This window comes from Planococcus citri, chromosome 2 (genome assembly GCF_950023065.1).
Source record: "Planococcus citri chromosome 2, ihPlaCitr1.1, whole genome shotgun sequence".
NCBI classification, from domain to species: domain Eukaryota; kingdom Metazoa; phylum Arthropoda; class Insecta; order Hemiptera; family Pseudococcidae; genus Planococcus; species Planococcus citri.
Genome location: NC_088678.1, coordinates 8,208,062 through 8,229,005, shown reverse-complemented (window position 1 = coordinate 8,229,005; position 20,944 = coordinate 8,208,062). Strand labels below are relative to the sequence as shown.

At 33.9% G+C, this 20,944-nt stretch overlaps 1 protein-coding gene across 2 annotated transcripts; it reads left to right on the top strand.

The window, feature by feature from the left end:
- The first annotated feature begins 2,844 nt into the window (after positions 1-2,844).
- On the top strand, positions 2,845-14,293 carry LOC135834471 (uncharacterized). Of its 2 annotated transcripts, none has more exons than XM_065348351.1 (17): positions 2,845-3,109; positions 3,876-3,939; positions 4,062-4,175; positions 4,464-4,616; positions 7,440-7,654; positions 7,742-7,957; positions 8,055-8,207; positions 8,327-8,448; positions 8,530-8,709; positions 8,942-9,098; positions 11,520-11,744; positions 12,041-12,222; positions 12,412-12,690; positions 12,800-12,918; positions 12,994-13,250; positions 13,352-13,515; positions 13,611-14,293. In XM_065348351.1, the coding sequence occupies exons 1-17, from the start codon at positions 2,986-2,988 to the stop codon at positions 13,788-13,790; spliced, it is 2,904 nt and encodes a 967-aa protein (XP_065204423.1). In that variant the 5' UTR covers positions 2,845-2,985; the 3' UTR covers positions 13,791-14,293. The 2 variants fall into 2 exon arrangements, with proteins under 2 accessions (XP_065204423.1, XP_065204422.1); XM_065348350.1 differs by having other exon boundaries at positions 12,994-13,256.
- Positions 14,294-20,944: the final 6,651 nt, after the last annotated feature.

The window sequence follows — 20,944 nt, the reverse complement described above, 5'->3', positions numbered from 1 at the left end:
GATTTTTTTGAAATTTTTCCTGTGGAAAGACCTTCCGAAGGGATGACCAATGGCTTAAATCGCAGCCATCTAGCCCATTTTTAAAGGCAGCCAGGGGGTGTCAAAGTTTTCAGTGAATCTGAAATATCATCCATTTCAGCAGTGGATTACTCGATAATCGTGATACTCGTATCTACCAAAATGGAACATTTTCCAATAGTTAGGGGGTTTTGAAAAGCTTTTTGGTGATATCATAAAAATCAGTGTTGCCACTTTTTTTCGTACAAAAAATCAGCTCAAAAAGTTTCGAGACGTAGTTTTCATATCGTTCTGACTCTCAAAAATTCTGAAAGAAATATTATGGACAACTTTTCATGCTGAACAACATATTAAAAAAATGGAATGGTAACATGTTGTGTAAGGTGGCATTATGGCCTCACTGTCCTCTCAGTGCATCTTATAACGATTCTTAAGTTGGGGAAGATCCTATAGGACTTGGTAAATCCATCCTTTAGGTCTTGACAACTTAGGGATCGTTTGATTTATTAAGGTAAAGTGTAGATACTTGCGAATTCGAATATTATCAAATACCAGCAGGGGTGCCGGATAATTTTCCATCACACCAGGGGGTCCGCGCCAATATTATTTATATGGGCGGAGAATTCGCATAATTACATCTATTTTATGATTGGCTAGTATATTTCCCCCATCTTTCAGTAAAAGTAGCGCGAGCCTATCAGCAATCGAGATCGATTTAGGAACTTTTAGGTGCTCTAGGCATAACTTTAGCTAGGTTCGATCTTGAAATCACTTCTTGTTCGTTCGTCGAGTCGTAGATACGTAAGTGTAGTACAGACCAGTACTTAGGCGATCTATGAATTGGTGGACTTGAGCACTTGGTCCATTTTCCTTCAACTTAATCGTTTGAAAACTTATTCTTTTCCTCGTTCTACCCTTATTAGGGTTCGGTTAATTTGTACCTTAATTAAGAGCAATCAACCACTTCATCTTAGTTGCCCTGTCGTGGAATTGTGATTAATTAAGTTCTCATTGGTGAATTAGTGGTGAATTTGACGTGATTAGGCGGTTGAGCATAGTGTCTCTGTTCTAATTACGCTATCTGGTAAAATCGTAAATTGGTGAATGTATATATTTGAAGAAAACCTTATAATTAAGAGAATGTAATTTGTTACACCGATTACATTGGAGAAACTAACGAATGTGTTATTATTCCACGAAAGTGGGCCTAATTGATACATTAGTTGGTATTTATGTTGACGTATCCGACGCGATAGTAGTATAACCGCCGAGCTAGCAAGGGGTAAGTGTAAATTGTTCCTTCTTGATATTACAAAGCGCTGTATAAGGCTACTGGTAATCTTTCACCTGCTAAGGAATATTTCTCATCCTCTATCTTATTACCATACGTGCTCGAATACAGTCTAACAGTTGCAAAGTTGATTTTAAAAAATTTAAAGTTTCCGAAAAAAATGTGATTTTTTGATTTAAAACAAGAAAAAAGTTTTGATAAGTGAAGTTGACCCATTTGACCCCTATTTTTACATCTGTTGAAAAAGTTGAAAAAACCCTCTCCTCGATGAAATAAACTCTTCACAAAAAATCAAAATTCGAAAAAATTCTATTTTTAATTTCAAACATCAAAAAAAGTTTAAATTTATTCAGTTGCCTTATTTTGACCTCTTTCTGACGTATTTCATGAAAAAGTTGATAAAAATTACACTCACAACAAAAAAATTAAAATTCGTTCATTTTTTGAATCTTTTTGAGTTCTGATTTTTTTATGAGGAATTCATTTCATCGAGTAAAAGGGTTTTTTCAACTTTTTCAACAGATACGTAAAAATAGGGGACAAATTGGTCAACTTCTTTTATCAAAACTTTTTCCTTGTTTTAACTTAAATCAAAAAATCACATTTGCTCGCAAACTATAAATTTTTTAAAATCAACTTTGCAACATGTTATCATTCCAATTTTTTAATATGTTGTTCAGCATAAAAAGTTGTCCATAATATATTTTTTTCAGAATTTTTGCGAGTCGGAACGATATGAAAACCACGTTTCGAAACTTTTTGAGCTAATTTTTTGTACAAAAAAAAGTGGCAACACTGATTTTTATGATATCACCAACAGCCAACAGGCCTTTCAAAACGCCTAACTATGTGGAAATGTTCCATTTTGGTAGGTATTGCTGTTATCGAGTAGTCCACTGCTGAAATGGATGATATTATTGATATTTTAGGTTCACTGAAAACTTTGACACCCCCTGGCTGCCTTTAAAAATGGGCTAGAGGGCTGCGATTTGCGCCATTGGTCATCCTTTCGGAAGGTCTTTGCACAGGAAAAATTTCAAAAAAATCGCCGAATCCCCTACCACTTCTTGGTCCAATTGACGTGGAATGACCCTCTAGTTAAAATCAAAAATGAATTAATCGAACTGCCATTTGCCGATTCCTCTGTGTAATTTCCAAGGAATCTTTATTCGCTATCATTTGACATAATATTCCAGCCAAGACTCGTCTAAAAAATACCTATACGTACAACTTGCTTCACTGGCGATGCATTTTTCATTACCTTACTACAAGAATTTAGAAAACCCAATAAGTACACCTGCTACAAATCATTGAACACGGTTCTCACAATTCCTGGTTAATCCCTCTCAGTTTTAAAAATAAATATTTAATGCGTGATTAGAATCTTTTATCATAATAAATATACATACGCAGATCACCTAATTTTAATAACATCAAAAAGCAGAAAAACAAGTTATTTGTCGCGATATCAACACTATCGAGAAGTGTTCATGGTGAACATTGATTTAAAACGAAAAAAAAAAACAAGTAATGTACTAAGAGGAAACTTGCGGTTAGTCTATTTTCCCCCAGTATTTTTATATTAAGTTTTCTATTGTATAGGTACCTACGCAGGTTACGTCGACTGAAGTTTTTTTTTTAATATTTTAACGTTGTATAACTTTCAATTAGATAAAATGTGTTTTTTAAATTTAAATCGTGATTTTCGTACCGTGAGAATGATCACTTTCATTAAAGCAGTCAGTAGAACGAGTATATGTAGTTGTTTGTTCCTGTTAAGTCTTAATATCTATGTAAATGGTGAGTTTATCGAAAAATTTCTACTTTATTACCTACCTAAAGTCCTATACTTTTTTTTGAATAACTATCACAATTTTTAAATTAAATCACGAAATGAATTTCTCAATTATTTATACTTTTCGATGATTATTCTTAAAATAGAGAATTTAATTAATATCATCTCACCAGGGCCAAAGTGATAAAGATACGATAATCGACAAGTTTCGGGCACCTATCTCTAAAATTATCATTCGCCAATTTTTTTTTCATTCTTATGCCTATATTTTAAATTATATCCGCAGACGACGATGCATAGACCATTTGAAACGTGTCACAAAGACCAAAAATCACGATACCGAGCCGCATGGTCAGTCAACATCGGACAGACATTACGGTAAATTACGAGCTATAATCTATATTGACCTTCGTGACATTAAAAATACAAGTCGTCTGTTAGACTCGAAATCCCAGAACTTTTATTGGCTCGCCAGTAGGTGCCCATGTTCCTAGAACGGTTATCGCGACACGTTTTCAATATGCAAATTTCAGTTTCACTTCACTGCAGGTGGAAATTAATGAGTTTTTTGTCTGCTCACGATCAATTTGGTCCAGAAGCATAATGGTTTCCGATTCTCATTGGTCCTTGTGAGACCCTCTATGTGTAAATTCGATTTTGTAGTTTTTCAAAGGTACTCTATCTGCCTTTACGATTTACTACTTATTCGATTGAAAAATTTATTTTAATTGACAATTTGTTTTGTTACGATTATTTTTTTTTTATACATAGCTTTGCATACGTCAAATCATTCCACACTAAGCAGACGTGAAAATATTATTAGTCACTGTAAAATGTAAGTAGATGGGTTAAATTAATACGAGCTAATATTGAGTCGAAAATAGTTTATATTATTTTGCTACAACTTTGTAGAAGTAGGTATGCGATATTATTCACGTATTTGAAAACAATTTTCAGATCGGAATTTCAATGCGAGAATCTTCAATGTATCCATGCGTCATTTATTTGTGATGGGATACCTGATTGCGCAGATGGTTCCGATGAATCATATGAAAATTGCCAAAACACGATGTTAGTATACGATGTGGTTATTTTTACGTAAATTGATTTTCAGGTTTTGAGGAGACAGTGTTACTAGTACATATAAGGTAAACAGAGGAGAAAAAATTCGCCCAGAGGAACAAACACCTCTCTCTGGCTTCGTGTTGAGATCGAAGAGTAATTTTGATTTCATTTTTTTCACTGCATACTTAAAGATGGAAAAGTTTACTCTTCAACTCTCTACATTTCCTCTACTTGAATAACATTATGTTTTATGGAAAATATCAGATAAATAATAATTCTTATTTGCCCATTTAGATGCAATGAAAAATTTTTCCAGTGCGATTATGGAGGTTGTATACGTCAAGAATATCTATGCGATGGCTTGAAACAATGCGTTGATGGATCTGACGAGTCACCACAAATATGCAACGTTACCAGCGACGAAATTAGAAGAAAACGAGCAGCAAAGTAAGTTTGTTAAATCAAAATATCAAGAATGTACAAACAAAACATCTTTACAAGGGAGGCATCTCAAAAGGTAGAAACATTTTCAAACAGGACAAAACTAAATCAAAACAGTTGAAGATTTCAGGTACTTGGGAGCATTTTTCTATTTTAATGAAATTTTGAAAATCTTTGGGACAAAAATTGGAAAAAAATCGAAAATTTTACAGAATTGCTCCAGATAGCTGAAATTTGATGAGTAACCCATTTTCGTCCCTCGGAGTCGATTGGAAATGAGTTTGAACCATTTTGAACAATTCCAGGTGAATTTTTCGATTTTTGATGAATTTTTGAAAATAGTTGGGCCAAAAATACGAGAAAATGAAAATTTTACAGAATTGCCCCAGAAAGCTGAAATTTAATGAGTGGCCTATTTTCGTACCTCGGAGTCGATTGGAAATGGGTTTGAACCGCTTCGAATAGTTTTAGGTGTATTTTTGGATTTTTGAAAATTTTTGAGACGAAAGTTGAAAAAAAAATTTAACAAGATTCTCCCAGAAAGCTGAAAGATAAGAAACCTAATCTCCAGGGCAAAAAGTTCGAAAAAATCCAAATTTTACAGATTTGCTCCAGATAGCTGAAATTTGATGAGTAACCCATTTTTGTCCCAGGGAGTCGATTGGAAATGAGTTTGAACCATTTTGAACAGTTCTAGATGCATTTTTGGGATTTTGAAAGTTTTTGGGACAAAGTTCGAAAAATCCAAATTTTACAGAATTGCTCTCCACATGGCTGAAATTTGATGAGTAACCCATTTTCGCCCCAGGGAGTCGATTGGAAATAAATTTGAACCATTTTGAACAATTCTACGTGCCTTTTGGATTTTTAAAAATCTTTGGGACAAAAGTTTGAAAAAAATCCAAATTTTACAGAATTGCTCCACAGACTTGAAATTTGATGAGTAGCCCATTTTCGTCCCTCGGAGTCGATTGGAAGCGAGTTTAACCATTTTGAACAATTCAAGGTGCATTTTCAAATTTTTGATAAATTTTAGAATTAAATCTTTGGGCCAAAAATGGGAAAAAATCGTTTACAGAATTGCTCCAGAAAGCTGAATTGATGAGTAACCTATTTTCGTTCCTCAGAATCAATTGAAAATGGGTTTGAACCTCTTTGAACTATTCTGGAGCCTCCAGTACATTTTTAAAAGCTGAAATTTCCACTAAATTTTACCAAATGAAGTTGTAAAAGTCAAAATTTACTTTGCACTTTCAATTTCAATATTAAAAGTCCATCAGAATTGGTTTCAAACAGTTATGGGGCTTGCAGCTGTATTTTGGAAGTTTCAGAATTTTCAAAAATATGCCGGAGGCTCCTGAAATACTCAAAACGATTCAAAACCATTTCCAATCGATTTGGTGGGTCAAAAGTAGGATAAATGCCAAATTTCAGATTTCTGGAACCATTCAGTAAAATTTTGATTTTTTTTCATTTTTGTTCCAAACTTGATTTTTTTTTAAATTATCAAAAAAACGAAAAATTCGCCACTTTTTCGTGCTATTTTGATTACTTATTAGTTTCTTCCGGCTCAATAATATGTAGAACTATACAAATTTTTCAAAGTACCCACGGTTCCAAATCGGTGGAAACCGATATTTGAACGTTTTCTAGGGCACGTTCTAGAAATTTGAAAATTCCAAAATATGACTAGAGGCTGCAGACAGGACGCAGAAGAGAGGAGGGGAGGAGGCCCACGCTTTCTGGAGGGCTCGGCAAAATAAGGGCCTGTGATGAATAAAAACCATCTTTTTTTACTTCTCGAAACACAAATTTTGTAGGGCTTTTGCCCTCCTCGCTTCGTACGGGCTTGTTTTCTTTTTTTCCAAGATTAAGAGGGAAATTTCTAAAAAAATCAAGTTTTGGGGTTTAAAACCAAAAAATTAACTCTCCATAAAACATCGTTTTTATGCCTCTCGAAACACAAATTTTCAAATGCTTTCGTCACTTCGCTCGACCCTATTCTCTTTACTTTTTCAAAATTCACTTCCTAAAAAAAAAATCATTAAAATTCTAAAATTTTAAAAACCGAAAAATAAATTTCTCGAGTTGAAAATACCTTGTTTTTAGGTATCTTGAAATACAAATTTTTGAAAACTCTCGCCCTGAATGCTTCGCTGGGGTCATTTTTTTCTCGTTTTAAAATTAACAAATTTTACTTTCAAGGACTCCAAAAATCTAAAAAAGAAAATAAAAATTTTCAAAGGTCGTATGAATATTATTATAGCAATTGGCAAAATCGATATTCATCTTCCACAAAAGTCGACAAATTTTCCCATCGCCCCCTCCTCATCCTCTTGAAAACCTCAATATAACTTTTGCTTTACAAATTGAAGCTACTTCCAATCAACTCAGAATGTTGAAATTGGGCTATAAAGTAAATTGTGATTTTTAAAATTCAGTGGGAAAAATGTTGAGGAAATTTAAATTTTCAAAAATTTGTCGGAGGCTTTAGAATTGTTCAAAACGGTTCAAAATCATTCTCAATCGATTTGTGGGGTCAAAATGTACATTTCAAATTTTCCTCATTGTATGCCGATACAGTGAAGGTTCGTTTTTGTTTTTCTCATTTTTGGCCCGAATTCAAGATTTTCAAAAATTCACCAAAAATAAAAATTCATTTTTTAGCACGATTTATTGGGATCCAATCAGATCTCAAGCTTTCTCCCGGAGATATTTCATTTGTATTAGACTTTTAAAAATCCAAAGATCATGCGATCACCATCGATGACTTGCCAAACCTTTATTTCTGTGTACTAATGACCAACGGTCAAAACTGTTTATTTTTAGTGACTACTGTACCGCACCCCCTCAATCACCTGATAAAACAATCACGTACCTATGCAATGGGAAAGAATCACAGAATTGTAATATCGGCGGATACGTTAGAGAATTCACCGTTGCTACGATAAAATGTAATCCTACCTACTCTCCTGTGGAGGATACCCATTTTCGGTCTGTTTGCCATGACAGAAGTTGGATTCCACAGATTGACAACTGTTACAGTAAGTAGTCGCCCCGAGAGACTATCGAATAATCAATTAATTATGATCATTGAAACAACGAGAGCTAAATTAATTATTTGTTTTCAGGGATGTGCGAAAGACTAAATCCTGTAAACGTTGATCTACAATGTTACCGTAGAGGTGTGAATATTCCTTGTGATGTCGATGCTTTGCTGGCAGGGACTACGATTCGGCCAATTTGCAAGGCATTACACACCTATCGAGATTTTGTTCCTACTTATCACGAAATTACCTGTCAGGATGATGGGAAATGGGATAAGACTCTTTTTTCATGTGTTCCTGGTATGATAAAATTTTTTCATGATTTTCATTTTCATTCAGCTAATTTAATTTATCGGATATTTTTGATTTTTAAAATTTTTTTTGGTTATTGTGATAGAATGTGGAAGACCTTATACCAATCCTACTGCCTTAATTAGTGGCGGTGTTGTAGAACATTTTGGTGATTCTCCCTGGCATGTGGCAGTTTATAACCAAGATAGAGTTTTAATTTGCGGAGGAACTATTATAAATCCGTATTTAGTCGTATCAGGTTTGTTTTTAAATTTGAAAAATCGTTAACATTTCGAACGATCCAACGCACCTGCCATTGAAATCGTCGTTCGATTGTACTCAATTCGGATTAATAATTAAACTGGTGTCATCTTTCAGCTGCTCATTGTTTCCACGATCAAGCAAACAAGAGGAAATCTGCTGTTAATTATGAAATAGTTGTGAGCAAATTTACCAGAGACTATAATGTGTTCGACAATAAGAACCAGAAGGCTTTCAAGGTACGATGAATTGACATGAGGAATATTCCTTCTAATTTACATTCAACATTAAACATTACATAACCGAATCTTTGATTTCAGCTAAGAGATATACGTTATTCCAACAAAGGTTACATAGGAATAAATAATTACTTCGCTGCTGATATCGCGATACTAATTCTACAAGAAAAGCTGGACATAAGCCCGACAGTTTTGCCTGCTTGTGTGGATTGGGCAGGCTTAAGAACCAACAGATATCCTCCTGAGAACACACCAGCAAAAGTGAGCATTCTTAACGAACTTATTTTACGATTACTCCTGTTCTCTGACTTGACGAGATCTGATCGGACCAGATTAAAGTTTTGATTAAATTAGATTTTTGATCTGAATCCACTGGAGAAAATTTGACTGAATCGGACCAGATCTAAATACATCTGATCAGATCTGGCTTAATCAGATCCAATAATTTTCTCGTAGGTGATCACTAAAGAATGCATTTTGTTTGTTTTTTTAGGTAGTAGGATGGGGAAAGAACGAGCATGGTAAATTAAGTGAAAAGCTTATGACAGTCGACCTTCCCTTCATCAGTCGAGAAAGATGTTTGAACAATGTGCCAGATGAATTTAAAGCATTCATAACGTTTGACAAATTCTGCGCAGGATCAGAAGATGGTAAAATTATAAGACAGTTTTATTTATTTATTTATTTTATGAGTAATTTCGTAGAAACTAAGATCGATGTATTCGAATCAGCAAATTTTTCTTCAAGCAGGATCGGTGCTCAAAAATTAATTCGACTCATTTTTGAAAACCCACGATTCGAGATTCATGAATGCGAATCACAAATCATTGATCGTAAAAAGTGATTCGAAAAAAAAAAAAAAAAAACAAGAAACGATAACATTTGAAGACGAAATTATGATCTCGACGTTTCATAAATTGCATGAAATAAATATTCAACCATAAGTAAGTGCATAATAAAGCATCAAAAAAACTAAAATTAGCAAAAAAAAATTACCTGAAGTTCCCTAAAAATTTGGGAGAAATTGTGAAAAATCACTTGCTGAAAATCGACTCAGGGGTATAACAAAATTTCAAAATGAAAAAGCAGTTCTAGCAGGACATTTTTCAAACACTTGGAATTTCTTTAGAGGGGGGCAAGGAAAAATTAAACATTCAATTTTTTCGATTTTATAGTATCTTCAAACATCCCAAGATTTTAATTTTATTTTCACCTTTAAGGTTCTTGCAAATGAAATGAAATTGGCTGAATAAAAAACTTTTTTCAACATGACAAATTCTTAAAAAATTATACCAATTTTTCGAAATAATATGGCGAGTTTTAAAATAAAATAAGTAAGAGATGAAATAACAATTTTGTCATTTGATAGGTATAATTTTGCATAATATCCACGTAACGAACGTATAAAAATTTTCATTTCTCCTTCAAGTTTGGAATTTTTTAAACAACGAAAAAAAGAACAAACTGGCCCTGGCGAAGCAAGAGCAAAAGCTTTCGAAAATCAGTATTTCGAAAAGTTATAGTTATAAAAATTTATTATTTTGCTTCGTAATTTTAAAATTCAAATTATGACAGTTTTTTTTTGAAAAATTCAAAATTGAAAAAGAAAAGGAAATCAGCCCCAGTGAAACGAGGTCAAAAACTTTCAAAATTTTATGTTTTGAAAAGTAAACAAAAAAAAAGTTTTTTATGCAGGAAAGAGTTTTCTTTTCTGATTTAAACTTTGAACATTTCTTAAAGATTTGAACAATAAGTTTTCTATTTGGAAAGAGGAATTTGATAATTTGAAGTCTGATTGAAAAAAAGCAGGACTTTTGGATGAAAAATGAAAAAAGCAGGATAACTGTAGGACTTGCAGGAAACACCTAGATCGTTCAAAAATAATGAAAACACTCCCAAGATGAAATGATAATTCAAGTACAATAAAAAATTTTAATTTGACTTACTAATACTATATAGTTAGGTATTAATCACTGAAAATTAACATAAATTGATTTTTAACAATAATTCAGCATAATTATGGAAAGTTTTGAGAAAATCGCTCAAAAATTTGTTGAAATTTCATAAAAATGGATAAAATTGGCTGAAATTTGATCGCAAAATATCGCATACATGCTTAAATAGAAAAAAATTGTTGAAAATTTCAAAAAAATCGATGAAAAATATTATCAAAATTTAATAATGTTATGAAATTTTGCACAACTTCGCAACAAACGCTCAAAACATCGTTAAAACAATTTGTTTGAGTGACATAAAAACATCTAAAAACGACCTAGAGTTCATGAAAAAACTTGAAATTTTAGTAAAATCTTGCAACAGTCGACCAGCTTGTTAAAAATTGATAAAGTATTCCTAAAATTGCATGAAAATTACGTATAATTATTTGATAGAAAAAAATCGACACAATTCAGCAAACTTTGCAAAAATTATGTACTCGAGAATTTGTTAAAATGGAATGAACACTTTGAAAAAACTGAAATTTGTGTAAAATATCGCAAAAATGCTCAAACATAACACAAATTGAACAAAATTTTACAAAAATTAAAGAAAAGATACCCGAAAAACTCCAAAATTGCCATAAAAGTTTCAAAAAAATTATCAGGCAGTTGATGAAATTTTTGTAAGTTAGGTACCTTCATACCTACTTGAAATAATGTTAAAATTTGTTGAAATGTGATGAAAATAATTTTTAATTGCCAAAAAACTGATAAAATTTATAATATCAGGATATGAGTGAAATTTCGTGAAAATTGCATAGACTACAAAATATTTCCAATAAAATTGATCAAATAGGTATTATCAAAGTAAAATAAAATTTGGCATAAATCACAATGAGGTAGAAATCATAAAAACTGTAAGATGAAATTGACTAACAATTCCCAAAAATTGATGAAATTTCATTGAAATTGAGATAGGTACCTCTACCTACATTTGGTAGCATTGGGTTCGAAGTGTGGATGCACATTGCACATGGTTGCTGAAACAGTCATTATATGTAGCTTATGGTACATTCTTGAACCCTTATATTCGAATGTATAACATTAACAACGTGATTCAATTCATTTTTCAAGGTCCTGGTGTACTTCAAGGAGATAGTGGAGGTGGTCTACTGTTTCGAGAAAACAACTTATACTATCTTCGTGGAATAGTTAGCTTGAAACAGCCAACAGCGACTGCAGTTGCAGCATTTACCGACTTGGCTGATCACATTGATTGGATTTTGACAGTTCGTAATGAAATTGAACGAGAAATGATTAAGAAAGATTCAACACTGCCTCAAAGGAGGCCCTCGCATGGTAATTTCAACTTAAATGTACTTTCACTGACATACTCACTGCTTCAAAAAAAGGGAGGGAGTAAATTGCATGGAAAAAATTATTGTTTCATGTTTCATTAATAAGCATCTACATCCATTTTTTTCATCAATTTTTTTCAAAAATCAGAATTGTAATTCGAGGTTTTCCATTTTTTTTTTTTTTTTTTTTTTGTTTGAAAGAATTTTAAAGCATACCTAATAATTTATTGAAACATTTCAAAAATTACAGTAGATAAAATAAAGCATTTTTCTCCTTTTTTTTGGTACGATCTGAAGAAAACGCATGCCAAAATCAGGCGGACCACATTTGTGTAAAAGTTCAAAATTGTCCATCAGCGAATAATATTATTGCCAACAATATAGCAGTGGTTTGCGGTTACGATTCGACTGGTGCTGCAGATAGTATATGTTGCCCACAACTTGATCCCATTGATATTCTGCCTCCGACTTCGGCTCCGGTAAACATTTTACAAAGTATCTACCTTTAGATCAAACCTATTCCTTATTACATATACACAGATCAGTAAATCATGTTAAAATAAGATGAAAATTTAGAACACGAAATAGTGTTTGAAAAAACTGTTCTCTGGAACTTCTTTTTTCAAATGTATGTATAATAAAAATAACCCAGTATTTTTCTGATCTAGATTCCATCAACTAGTAATTTTCCTAGTATTAGACCTACTGCCCCGCAATACAATACACCACCTTCGATTGCTACCGCACCTCCATACAAACCTCCAGCGACACGACCTTCAAGACCTCCACATAACACACCTCAATACAATACACCACAATACAATGTACCTCAATATAATACACGTCCTCCTGCAGTCACCGGATCAGATAACCGTAGACCAAATTTCCCATATCCGTCTGGCACTGCAACACAAACCACAGTGCAGCCAGGAGAATATCCACATACAGTAAGTCTACACTTTACACTCTACAGAAATTCTCCAACTTGGAATTATTTCAAAATTCAAATGACATGTTCTCTGATCTAAAAACAAATAACCATTTATTCTCATTCAGGCTCTTATTGGATATCAAAGTTCGAGAAGTGAAAGTGACATCGAATGGGGCTGCGATGGTGCCCTAATCAGTGAAAGATTCGTCATCAGTGCAGCACAATGCGGAAATACACCAAATTGGTACATCTACCTACGTTTTTGCATCCTCAAAGGCAAATATGTTACCAAATAATGATTTTTTTTTTTTTTAAACAGGGGTGAAGCAAAATGGGTGATGCTGGGCGTTGTTGATTTATTTTCACCTGCAGATGAAGCAAGGCACTCTGTGTATAAGATTGAAAGACGCTACGACAGTCCATATTACAAACCACCTCAATTTTATCACGACGTAACTATTTTCTTATTGAACGCCTCGGTTCCAATTACTCCATTCATAAGACCAGCGTGTCTTTTCAACTCCGCTCATAACCCATTCAATACCAAAGCCACTGTCACCGGTTGGATAACGACAGGTCCGGGTAAGAAGCTAGATACCTAATTTTCCTCAATTCAATACTCACTCGTGGCTCATTTTAACTTAAGATGCTAATTTTCACACTTTGACTTTTTGTAGTGCAACAGAGAGGAACAGCTTTACAAAAATCAACCATTACAGTAGTAGATGATGAAAAATGCAGAACGTCTTATCGTAGTGGTACTCAACGCCTTGAACAAGGATACGACTCCAATACAATGGTGTGTGCTGGAAACTCGAACGAAGGAGATGGATTGTGTGCGGTAAGTTACCTCAAGTACCATATCAAACACTATTTCCATAGAATAATGGGTAATATTTATTAACAGACATACTAAAGTGAAATTCCCCATTACAGTCTCTAGCAGGCAGCCCTTTGCAGATTGCAACAGGAAACGAAACATGTCCTTGGATATTACTCGGAGTTAAATCATTTGGAGTATCTTGCGGAGTACGAGAGAATGCTCAACCTGATGTATTTACCAAAATATCGTATAATTTGAGCTGGGTTCAGAGTTTACTGAGTTGGACTTTCTAACAGTGTCTTCAGCAATGAAGATGAACGTAGCAGATGAAAAAAATTTCAAATCTGGTTTGTACGTTGCTCTTCGACAAAGCAGATTTAATTGCTTGAAGGAATAATGTTCCATTCTCATAGGAAAAAGGGAAAATGAATACATTTTTTTCATTGCCACATGTAATTTGTTTAAGCATGTCGAAAGACCTTCTTGTTCTTTGAAAGGTGATGGGATTCATGAAGTGAATTTGTAATTACGATGCCTCAACTTTTTTTTATTAGCAAAAGGATTTTTTGAGATTTTCTTCAAGATTACTATGTATATCATTAAATGGAATTTGAAATTTAGTTCGGCCTGCTGCAAATTTATCAAAATATGGTTCATGTGGTCGCATAAAGTTCAAGATCTGCCTTCGTTTAAAAATGATAAATTTTATTTCACTTATTTATTGAAACGTGTACCTAGAATGATTCTATTTTATTTTTTCATAGAATAGAAATACAATTTACGAAATGGTGTTCAATTTATTTGAATTGATTTGACGTCATATCCGTGATGCAAAATGGTGTAAGTACGAAAAATAAAAAAACAAACTTGAGAAAAAAATCAGCAAAAAAGGAAGAAATACAAAAAAGGTAAGGAAAAAAAGTAGCGAAAAAATTGGAGATGTAAAAAAAAAAAACAAAATTGAGGAGGAAAAATGAAAAATAAAAAATTGCATTTGCCTGGGTGCATTAATAGGAAGAGGGGCCACCTAATTTCCCAAGTTTGGTGTTCTTCAGAAAAAACCAAGTGAAGTTAGTTATAGTGAGAGTAGTCTCCTAATTATGCATCCAGTCTATCGGGCTTCTGGCAGAAGTGCACTTAATTCCACTTCCAAGTGCATTTTTCAAGCAATTTTATTATTTTAACCAAAAAAAAAGTTATCCTCAACTTTCTCGATTTTTTTTTACTTTTTGAAATCGATCATCATAATAATTTTGCATTGAACTGAAAAATAGTAAACCAAACTGCAATATTTTGCCTGCGAAAAAGAAGTTTTTGCAATACATTAAAATTTTGCTTCAGATTCAGAAATTGCAATAATTTTATAATTTTTACTCACCATAAAAAAATTTGCTGGATTGCAATTTCCCTCAATTTGAGAATGACAAATTCAATTTCTGAATTCAAAATTTCAGATTTTTTCGGTAAGTTGTAAGGATGCTTTGTTTTCAGTTTTGTTGAGATTGCAAGAAAAAATTCACCACCAGATTCTAATTTTCCAGTTGGATGACATCAATTATGTGATCGGAGTAGAAGTCGTCCTTATTTTCATTGTGAAAGAGACTGGCCAAAAAAAATCTTCACGAGATGATTTCAAGAAAACATGTGTTATGGTTAGGGTAGGAATTATCCAGAGGTATATTATAGTGGATATAGGCATGATTACCCTGTGATGTTCGCTAAGAAATATTCCCTAGACAGTGAATATTTTCCTCTTGTCCCTGACTATCTCAGATAGAAGACTACGCGGCAATTACCTACTCACCATAAGCATATTTTAAGTTCTTCATTAAAATAACAATACAAATTCACACCGTTCAATGCGTTTATTGCGTTTTATTTATTAATGATATTGCACCTCGGGAGTAATAAGGTGACATCTCAAAAAAAATTGATTTTGATGTTTTTGCATTTTTGGGGCCTGTATGACCCCCCTCAACCAAAAATAACACTTTGAGTTTGGTACATTATCTAGATCATGTAAAAAACCCAAATGGCCTAACTCAAAATCCCAACAACATTGCAAGTTGTTTGGAGTTATAAGGTGACATCTCAAAAAACTCCACCTTTTTTGAGCAAATTTTGTACATACAAAGTGTTAACAAATAGTTTTGATTGTTTTGAATGTTTGTCAGTTAGAAATAGTCACAAGGAGTGCATTTTTGTCTATATTAATGACAATGTAAGAGGATAAAATGACTTGAAGCATGATAGGTATGATACCTATAATGTTGTGTGTTCTTTCATGGAAATATCCCTTAGAGTATTTCTAATAAATACTCACCAGAATATCACATGATCTGCTAGGGCGTGAGTAGGAAAGGTTGCTTTTACACCCTTAACAGATGTTCACACACACCATAAATAATCACAAGGAATACAAGTAGAAAATGTATAATGTGTGCAATATTAACAACACGTTACATGAGCTATCTAATTACATACAACGATGTATTCGGATAGGTTAACATGACACTTTCTTAAACTAATTATACACACTTTGGTGTAGGTGGCACTAAAGTATCTTACAGCAAAGATTCCCGATAATGTTCAATGACATATTCTTACCGTGATGGCGATGAGTAGATCCCTAATCCTTCTCACCTACTCGCCTCGAACCTAATCTCAGCGCATCGGACCTTAATAATAAATAACACTAACTAAAACTAAATGAGAAACTAAACATAATCACTTAACACGCATGCGTAAAAGTTATACTTAAATGACTGTATTAACCGATTAGCAATTGAATAACCTACCCATGTCGACCCGGACAAGCTACTAGCGTTCTGTACTCTCGTCACTTGGCTCCTACGGCTAGCTGACGAGAATAAAACGCAGTGTTGCCCGCAGTGTTACCATGTGGGTGCGCCCTAAACATACCATGTACGGCATAGTAGTATATCACAACAATGTGTAATATGTCGATTGATATGTTTTCGAGGTTGTAGAATCCGAATCTGCAGGGAGTGGGGGGAGGCGTGGGGAGGGGAGAATTTCAAATTTTCCACACATTATTGTGTAATATGTCAAATAATATGTTTTCAAGGTCGTAGAATCCGAATTTAGAGTTATTTTTTTCGTAAGAGTGGGGAGTGAGGCGTGGAGAGGGGGAATATTTCAAATTTTTTGTACATTCCTGTGTAATATTTCGAATAATATGTTTTCGAGGTCGTAGAATTCAAATCCGTAGTCATTTTCTGTGGTGAAGGTGGAAGGTGAGTCGTAGGTTCATATGGGTGGGGGATTTCAAATTTTGCTTATAAATTATAGTGTAATATGTTGATTGATGTTTTCAAGGTTGTAGAGTTCAAATCTGGAGTTGGTTTTTTGGTAGAATGAAGAAAGTAATAAATTCCAAATTTGATTTTTAGGTATTTATCTTAATGTTTTCTTATACCACTGATGTTCAAAGTTGACAGTTTTTTATATAAAATCAGAATTCAGAACATGTTTTGAAGAAAAAAAATCCTATACAATCAGACAATATCATGTGTTTTTTTTTTTGCAGGGTGATGTCAGATGTGTATTTTGGAGTGGTGTATACTATGTTTTGAGGAGTTTTTGTTTTGTTTTCTAAATTCTTTATTTGAGATACACGCGGCAGCATTGCTGCCATCTTATTAAGTTAAGCATGTAAGTACATAGAATACAAATTTCAGCTTTAAATATAAAAAACTTGATTAAAACATAAAAGATGAAGATTTAAAACTATGGGTACATAAAATCTACTCCAGGTTATTTCAAAAAATTTGAACTCTTATTGATCCGGGGAGCTGAGATATTCTTCCAGGGTATAATAAGCCCTAGTTATCAGCCATTCTTTCAGGACATGTTTGAATTTTTTTGCAGTTGGCTAGTTTTTTACACTCCCTGGAATCCGATTGTATACTTTTGCAGCAGATGATACAGTGCTACTCTGGAGAAGTTTTGTGCGGTAGTGGGGAGTTCTGAGGTTACCTCATGATCTGGTACTGTATGGATGGGTAATTTTTGGAAAGGTTATAACCCCAGTATAAACCATGAGAGATATGCCCAGAATATATTGTGATATTGTAGTGAGAATTTTATTATCAACAAAGGTGGGTCTGCATGTTTGTCTTAGAGGTAGTTTATAAATTGTTCTTATCGCACGTTATTGTAGTGTGAGTATTTGCTTGACATAAGATCAGGGCTGGTGACCGAAACGATAGTTTTGTTCCGTTCCGTTCATGAACAAATCACTTCGCATTTTTACTGTTCTGTTCCGTTATGTTCATCATTTTTTTGTTCCGTTCTGTTTTGTTCTGTTCTGTTCTGTTCCGTTCCGTTCTGTTTTGTTCTGTTATGTTCTGTTCCGTTCCATTTGTTCTGTTCTGTTCTGTTCCGTTCCGTTCCGTTTTTCTAGGAGGGGGGGGGGGGTGATCCCACCTGACAGAAAAATTTTTGAACTGGACAAAGTTAGATCGAATCATCAAATTAACATGCAAAATTTGACACCATCCAAAATTTTAAAAATTTCAAGAACTGAAGTGCATATTTTTGTTTTTCATTTTTTGATGAATTTTTTAAACTCAAATTTGGTCCCATGTCCCAAAATGACTATGAGAAAAAAGATCAAAATTTTACCGAATTCATCTAGAATGTGCTATAATCAATTAACCATGTCCCACCACTCCCGGCCCGCCGAATCAACTGAAAATGATTTTCAGCCATTTTGAGCAATTTGCATTTCTGCAACCTTCCAGCAGATTTTTGAGAATCGAAATTTCCACTAAATTTTCCAAATGAAGATGGAATTGGAAAGCTAAAATTCACACTTGACTGACTTGACCACCCCCCCCCCCATTGTAACCTCCTGAGTTGGCAGTTGGCTGATAGGCTGATAGTGTAGGTAATTTCAAATTTTTTCATTTTGTTCTGTTCTGTTCTGTTCCGTTCCGTTCCAATTTTTTTTTTCTGTTTTGTTCTGTTCTGTTCTGTTCAAGAGCAATTCCTTATCTTATTTGTTCTGTTCTGGTTTTGTTCATTTTGTTCTGTTCCGTTCCGTTCTGTTCTGTTCCGTTCTCAATAAGATTTTTTCCTGATTTGTTTATTGTTCCGTTTATTTGTTCCGTTCTGTTCCATTCCACCAGCCCTGCATAAGATGCATTACCTCCCCAAAAAACTACCCCATAGGCCATTGTGGAGTGGAATAGTCCAAAATATGCAAGTCTGAGAGTTTTTTGATTTGTAATTTGGCGTACTTCCAGTGTTGTCATAACGTTATTCATAACGTAACGAAAAAACGAAAAAATGAAAAAAACCGAAATTTTTTCCGTTATAATAATGTAACGATAAACGAAAACGAAATTTTCTACAGAAGAAACGATAACGAAATTATAACGTTATGAAAAAATCTTTGTGCCATAACGAAACAAAAAACGGAAAAACAGAAAAAATTCCATTATTTTTTTCGTTTTTTTCTGTTTTTTTTTACTAAGTAAGCATTGATTTAAAAAAATAAAAAATGTACAAAATTTTTAAAAAAGTTTGCAAAATGATTAAAAAATTATTAATTAATAAAAGTAGTCCAGTCAAATTAGAAATTATTTTTGCGCCAAAATGCTCAGGATGGTGTCCTAAATGACATACTAAAACCCACCCTAAATCCGCCTGGAGCTTCTCCCCCCAGACCCACATTTGTACCCCCTAGCACAGTTTTTCGCCATTTTCTCCCCCGCATTGCATTTTAGCGAAAAATATGTGGTTAGATAAAACATGAAAGAATCTATGTCAAATTTCCGATCTAATGATGTATCAACTTTCCTTGTATGTTCAAGGGGGTACAACTATTCAAAAAAGGGGGGTTTCCTGAAAAGTACATAAAGGATATAGGCGCCTAAGGGGGGTGAAATGGTCCCCGAAAGCATTCGAGTTCATATCAGCATGGAAGGTGGGTACGATGGAGAAACTTGCGCGTGAAAAATTTCAGATCCACACCCCCACCCCTTTTTGGACCCCCCTTTTCTGAAATTTCAATAACACTTTTCTCAGCCCCATGTTGACCGATTTTGAAAATTTTTCTGGAAGTTATGTATTATGTATATCCTTAGTACGTATCCCCACAAAAATTTTCAACCCCAATACTGAGAAATTTTTGAAACATTTTGTACTTTTTTCAGTTTTTTCAGAGTAACCCCCAATTTGGGCATTTTTGTACTATAACGAAAAACGAAACGAAATAACAAAATAACGGAAAAATGAAATGATATAATAACGATAAACGGAAAACATAACGTAACGGAATTATCTGTGTAACGAAATAACGGAAAAATAACGTAACGAAACATTTCACAATTCTGAAACGAAACGATATAACATAACGGAAAAAAAATTTCGTTATGACAACACTGGCTGAAAGAGTAAAAAGTTTATAGATGACAAACGACTGGTTAATTTAGTGATGTATACATCCCATTTTAAATTGCATTGAACATCAACCCCTAAGAACTTTGCAGCACAAGAGACATTAGGTAGAGTTGAGAGAGTTTCTGCTACCAGGTCTGCCTCCTTGGGGGTTACATTGAAAGGCACTGTTACTGTTTTTTCCAAGTTTAAGCTCATGCAATTTGCATTAAACCAGCAGATTAAGTTTTTGAGAACACCCTATTGACAATTTCAAGTGGCAGAATGCTAGCAGCAGTGCTAGCATGACCATGCTAGCACTGGTTGCACCATTTTGAACACCTTTCCTAGCATATCTGCTAGCAAACTGTTGCCAGCAAAATGCTAGGAAAATGGTACTAGCACCACGCTAGCAGCATTTTTCTAGCATTATGCTAGCGATGCTTTGCTAGCAGATATGCTAGTACAGGTGTTCAAAATGGTGCCATTGGTGCTAGCATAGTCATGCTAGCATATTTCTAGCATATGCTGGCATACAATTGGCATAATTCTAGCAGGGGGACTAGCATTATGCTAGCATCAGTTTGCTAGCAGATATGCTAGTGCAGGTTTTCAAAATGGTGCTACTGGTGCTAGCATGATCTTGCTAGCTTTTTGCTAGCATATGCTAGCATGTGTATAATATGTATAATGCTAGAAGTGCATTAATTTCCTTATAAAAGAATACTTAGGGTATTTTTAATTATGGTATGTTTCCCAAAAATATCCAAAAATAGGCAATTGCCCTACAATGCTAGTTAAGAACTAGCATTGCACTGGCATCTTGTGCTAGTATAAACTGAGTGATTAGTTTGCCAACTTCACTCTTCTTAATTTAAACAGGAAACTGTATTGAGCTTATATTCGACTTGACTACATACTTCATCTAAGAGAAGTTAAGTGTATCATAATAAAGAACAACGCTAGCAATTTGCTAGCATTATGCTAGCACTTGACTGCTAGCACCTGGATAAGAAGTCTTTTAACAAAAATCCAGCACCAT